The following is a 6,521-nucleotide window of genomic DNA, read 5'->3' on the forward strand; positions in this document are numbered from 1 at the left end:
AAGTTACTGACTGAAAAACTGGACATTATATGGTTTACAAAAAAATTCAATATTTTAGGATATCCATTCTGCACTCACTTGTTTAAGTCATGGTCAATAAACCATTTAATATCACTTGCAAATAATAAAATTATATTACAAAAAATTATTTATGGTAACTTATTGTTGAAATTATATAAAGAATAATAATGTTTGATCAATTCTTCTACTTAAAAAATAATTAATGTATCAGCTACTTACGCATATAACTAATTTAAAATTAGTTTAAATACAATCACAATTTTTTAATGCTTATTTTTAAGAGATATTAAAAAAAAAACTAAAAAGAAAATTCTAAAATAAACATCGTTTGATCAAATAGTTACAAAATAGTTTAATGAGGTAGATATATTATATTTTATCATTATTAAAGTTATTTTTCTTAATATTAAATATGATTTTAAATTTTATGTTTTTGTATTTATGGAACTTTATAGAACCATAATCAAAATACCAAAGCAAATCTGAATTCTCATTTTTAAGATTATTCAAATAAATTTTAGTTTCCATTCAATAAATCAAAGGCATAAAGTTATTTAGAATTTTTAAAATATTTTAATTATTGTAAATATTGATATGTGTACATGAGCTTTCAAAAATGTAACAGCTACTTACGCATGTAACTTCATATTGATCATCCTTTATTTTCTAATATTTTTTTAAAAAAACATGAACATATAATTTGATAAATGTTATGAAAATACATGCACATTTGAATTAATTATAATAAAAAAATAATTATGTTTAATTTTTAATTTGAAAGAATATATGTAACTCAATATACTCACAACATGAATGATTCGACTAATCCAACTTATATCTAAAATCATAGATTTAATTACGATAAGATTATATAATTTTATAAGAATAGTAATTTACTTTATAAATATAAATCATAGGACAACTCAAAAAATATTAAAAATAAAAATAAAATATTAACCAACTGTTACAATTTAGTTCTTTTGTAAAAATTATATATATAAATGAGACTTCAGAATATTATTGTTTCGTTATATTAATTATGTAATTTGGAATCATACACTTTAGTTTTTTTGTTTCATTCTAAGCACAATATATCTTAAGCTATATATAATCTTCATAAAAATATATTTACATATCTAAGATAACAACCACCTAAATGTAAATAAGAAATTAATCAAAATTTTAATATATATAATAAAAAATATTACAGTTGAATTCATATATGCAATCTAATTTACTCAAATGATAACTAAATCGACTAAAAAACAACAAAACCAATTAAAATAACATATATAAAAATTAAAGTAATATAATATTATTAATATAAATGATGCATATAAATTATAAACTAATTTAATATTAAATGTAAGTAGCAATCAATTATTATAATAATATTACTTTAGAAATATTTATACCTGTGCAAGAGCACGGGAAAATTACCTAGTATAAAATTAATAGCAAATGTAAAAATAGAATTAAGTTAAATAATAACCTTAAGATATTTTTACAAAAATCTGACAAATAGTAGTGGACATGTGGGTTTTGGATATCTAGGGAAGTTCTAACAGTGGCTTTGCAGAGATCTTGATTCAACCCTCATTCCTCTTTTCCAATTTTATTTTTATTTTTAAAATAGCTTAGATTCTGCATTCGGGTAAAATAGATTGTTGGAGGTGCTCTTACATTTCTAACAACATTAATCATGGCGCTATTTGAAGACTTTCAAAATCTTGGGGCGAAAAATTACTTATAGGAAGCCCAAGTTGCTTCTGGTTGCCGCTGGTGCCTTTTTTTTTTCTTCTTTTGGTGCTACCCGCTTGAGTCATTTTTGTATCTAGAGCTTCATCGTCATTTTTGTGTCCTGTAATGAAAATTACGCACCCTAGTCTATTGGTTAAGGTTAAAGGCTTCTACACCCAGGTCTAGAGTTCGAATCTCAAACTATGCAATTTCTTGCAGATTATAGGATGCGAAGTATTCAGAGGTTCCAGAGTACTGTAAGCAGAACCGTTTGTTGTGGTTGCCTGTTGTGGTGAGAGCTTGTCCATCGAGGATGTCGTACATGCAGAACCGTCTGTGGTTTCAAGTGTTTCGGGAAGAGTTTCATCGTGGAATTATTATTCGTGGAGCTGTTTATCAATATCGCATATGTTGGAGATAGTTAATCATCATATGTAATATATTTAGAGATTAAATGATGATGTAATGTATTATCCAGCGTTAAAAAAAATAAAAATTACGCACAAGTCAAACCCTGACCCCAAATATTAATATATAATAATAGTATATATTAATATTTCATTGTCTTTTTTCTCCCAAAGTTATGACTAGGCCTGGACGCGGATCGGATATCCGGATTTTTGAAGGTATTTGTGATTTGCTTCGTATGTCACGGATATTCGAAAAAACAGATATCCGGAAAATAAATAGATATTTGTGGATACTTACGAATACTTACGGATATCTCATATGTTTTGATTAATACAAATAATCTTAAAATTTGATACAAATTTGTTTTATAAAACATGATATATGATAAAAATTAAAAAAGTAGTGAATCTACATATTTTGTAAATTTTTTGAACTTAGTTAACAATTATAATATCACAAAACTCAAGAAAAAAATTATAATTGTCATAAATGTGTTATCTTCCATTTATGTAATACTTTTATATAAGTAATAATGTAAATTAAATTTATCAAATCATATGTTAGAATAATAATTATATAATTTTATACATTAAAAACTTTAAATATAATCAAGATATACATGTATTTTTATATTGCCAGATCGGATCGGATATTCGTTTTCCAAAATTTTAATATTTGTGATTTGCTTCGATTTTAACGGATATTGATTTTTAGTATTTGTTTTGATTCGAAAGTACGGATATCCAGAATTTTTGGATCGAATCGAAACGAATAACGAATCGAATCTAATTTAACAGATAAAATGCCCAGCAACAACAAACCTGATATATTATAACAGATAAATTTATGTACCTTAATTCATATTAACCCATCAGCTTTCAGGAAGAATTTTCCAACAAGAAAGAGCATTAGATCAAGTAGATTATCAATGATAATTTTTTTTTCTCTCTCTGATTCTATAATGTTGCCTTTATATACACCAAAACGAACCCTACTTCAAAGGAAATACTGAGTTTGATTTCCTAATATCATGAAACTTTAAAAAAAAAATCATTTTGTTTAATTACTTATCTTTTCAAAACCGTCCTTTGTAGAACTAATACAGCTTTTAACATAAAATTTGATTAACGAAAATGTATTAAACTAACTTTATGCTATTTTAGAATATTTTATAATGTTACTGTTAAACACAAACGGAGCCAATCCCCCACCTCCACATTTTGTAAAACGAAAAACTGACAGACAAACTAACTAAATTTAAAACTAAAAGAATAATATAATTAGACGAAACAAAAAAATAAGTTGGTTGCTTGGAGGTTCCAGATTCGTCGTTACGAGGAAACGATGGTCAGACAGAGATGCCAAATAGTTTTCTCCCTCTCCTCCCACCATTTTTATCAAACCTCTTCATCTTCTCTATTTATAACCTAATTTTCCATTTCAGACAACAACATAAACTCACTAATCATTTACAAACATAAACTTGAGCAGGAACCGAAGAAAAGGACCGTGTTACCCTTTTCTTCTTCCTCTCTTTCCTTTCCACCACCACCACCATCTCTTCTCCCTCTCGGGAACGTTAATTCAAGATTCGCCCTTTCTACTCTTATAACGATGGGAACCGAAGTCATCAGGCCTCAGGACTGTTTGGTTAACCGGATGAGAGATTCTCCGGCGACCATTTTTCACCATCCCCGGAGAAATCATTCTCACCGGAGACCGCCTCTCCGACCTGACCAAAGGAGACGGTTCGGATCCGTTGACTTCAGAACGACCGCGAAGGACGTCGTTAGGAGAAGAGGAGAGTCTTTTGATTCGTTTTCGAACATCAAGGCTCGGAGATCAAATGCACCGGAAGTCTCTCCCGACGATATCTACGCCGGGTCTTCCATTTTCCTTGTTTCTCCGGCGCCGAGCTCGCTACCTTTGCCGTCGTTCTCGAGGAGAAACGCGAAAAGCCAGGTCGTTGTTGTTTCCGTTGATGATTCGGCGTCTCAGGATCTCCGGCGACTTCTCCGGCTTGAATTTTGAGTTAACGCGGGAAACTTAACGGGATCGTCAGCTATATAACGGTTCTCATATGTATTTAAATCTGGGAATCGTCTCCGTTATTGTTTTACTAATCTGTCCTTCCTTTGAATAATTTGTTATAGAATGGGGTGGGTCTGAGTGATCGTATAAAAAAAGTACAGGGTCAGATTTAGAAACAAATGTTAAATATTAGCTGACTTTTCAGTTTTATTTGGTTCCATGGATTTAAAAGAAAAGTATTATTCGAGATCGGAATATTAATTAGTTACAAAATATGGGCAAAACCAAATTATATTAAAAGTTAATAAAAACTATTAGCTTTTTTCTTGTCAGCTAATAATAATTACTCCTTTCAAAAAAGATCCATGTTTTAGAATTTTCACAATTTTTAATAAAACAATATTAAAACTTAGTTATAAATACATAGTTTTTTGTAATTTTAGATTTTCAATATTTTTAAACCAATAAAATTTTAAGAACTGCAATTAACGTTCTTAAACTTCACAATTTTTCATTATTAGTTGACAAAAATTACACTGAAAATATAAAATATGTATCTTTTTGAAACAAAAGTCTTTTCTAGAATATGGATTTTTTAGGAATGGAAAGAGTACTAAACTTAAAAGATGTATATCAAAATGTTATGATTATGTTTAGCCCATGTTCTAAAACGCGTCCGCGTTGAACGTTTACGCGGTGAGTAAATGTGAATCGGTTCTTCACCGTGGCGTCTTGTACCAAATCGCTCAAAAACTCGGATTTTTAAATTTATAAGTTTCAAATTATAAATAAGGTTGAAGAACTGTTATTGTAAGGTAAAAATACAAGGAAACCGAGTTAAAACAGCCCAAAATCGTGAAGAAAAATGATAGAAACAAAAGGTAGGGTTTCAGATCGATAAAACTGGGAAAGAAGATGAGGATATTTAAGTCATTTCGACTTCATTAAAATACACAAAAAAATAAAAGCCCAAACGCATACACAGGTATTCAAACTCGTCACTAGAACTGCATGTGGGAACACGGAAAACCACCAGACTACAACGCATTTTAGGTTTTAATACACAGATAATAATGATATATAATAAAATCATATAAAACTAGTTTCCGAGTAATCCCTGATTATTCTCCGATTCTCTTTCAACTCGCTAGGCCCAGACCACCTGCACGCGTTACGCCTAGCGTAATTTCGAACATGGTGTTTAGCTAAGTTTGGTTGAAATTGAGAGGCAGTTGTGATATGCCGGTCCGGACTGGAAAGACGCCTAAAGCGTATCGAAACAATGCTGCACCTTAAATATAAATTTATTTAGATATAAAATTAGAACAACATAAAGTATTATTAAAAATAATATATGTATTACATTTTTTATGAATTATTTTAACTTTCAATAAATTATTTTAGCCGACTCAATTGATATAATCGACCATTCCATTTAATGGTTCATAAGCAATAGAAACATGGATAATTCTTATCAGTTTTCTACCAGAGAAATGCTAATTTAAGGAAATTTATAATTAAATCGAATCCTATTATTTTAACTTGCATAATTTTGTTGATTTTCTGGAAATTTGTGAAAAAACATAAGTTAATTTATGATATATGTTTCTTCAGATTTCTGAAATCTTAAAATAGATTGTAAAATTTACAAAAAATAAAGAGAAGAAAAATAATTTTACATGGAAGATTGGAAGAAACAATATTTCCAGCGGACATAACAATCAAATAAGTGAATAACAAAAGATACTATTTTTTCACAAAATGCTGAAAACAAAAGTATTTTTATATATAAAAGAAACAAAGTTGTTTTTTTTTAAATAAACTAAAATGTAAAAATGAAATAACTAAGAGATTTTTTAAACTGATAGTATCTTTTTAGTCAAAACTATCGTATCTCAACTAAGATTGCGACCACATCTCATTTGTTATCCCCAAAAAAGGGGAAAAAACAAATTAACAAAAGAAAACTGAGTTCGAACCTTCCACCAACAAGGCAATTACCATAGAACCTACAACCACTATACCGAAGAGACATGATTACATTTTGTCGTCCTTAAATACTTTATCAACTCTTGCGCTTAAAGCCCTAGCTTTGTATGTCTATTTAATGGATTTTTTTAGGGCTGGCAAATAAACCGAATCCGAAAATTTAAACCGAATCTGATCCGATAAAAATGAATCCGAATCGATCCGAACCCGACATAAATACCGAATGGATCCTGTTTTTTTGGTATATTGGGTTATGGGTATTATCCGAACCGAACTCGGGCCTAAATGGATATCCGATGGAACCCGAAACATTTATAATCACAAAAAGA

At 29.2% G+C, this 6,521-nt stretch overlaps 1 protein-coding gene across 1 annotated transcript; it reads left to right on the plus strand.

Annotated features, from left to right (window-relative positions):
* The first annotated feature begins 3,381 nt into the window (after positions 1-3,381).
* BNAA01G24980D lies at positions 3,382-4,553 on the plus strand. Its single transcript, XM_013819185.3, has one exon. It carries the CDS (start codon positions 3,787-3,789, stop codon positions 4,201-4,203), a length of 417 nt encoding a protein of 138 aa, XP_013674639.1. The 5' UTR covers positions 3,382-3,786; the 3' UTR covers positions 4,204-4,553.
* The last annotated feature ends 1,968 nt before the right edge of the window (positions 4,554-6,521 follow it).

The sequence above is a fragment of the Brassica napus genome, chromosome A1 (genome assembly GCF_020379485.1).
Source record: "Brassica napus cultivar Da-Ae chromosome A1, Da-Ae, whole genome shotgun sequence".
NCBI classification, from domain to species: Eukaryota; Viridiplantae; Streptophyta; class Magnoliopsida; order Brassicales; family Brassicaceae; genus Brassica; species Brassica napus.

Excerpts from the sequence above, each read along its gene's own strand:
- BNAA01G24980D (XM_013819185.3), top strand. The coding sequence starts at position 3,787 with ATGGGAACCGAAGTCATCAGGCCTCAGGACTGTTTGGTTAACCGGATG.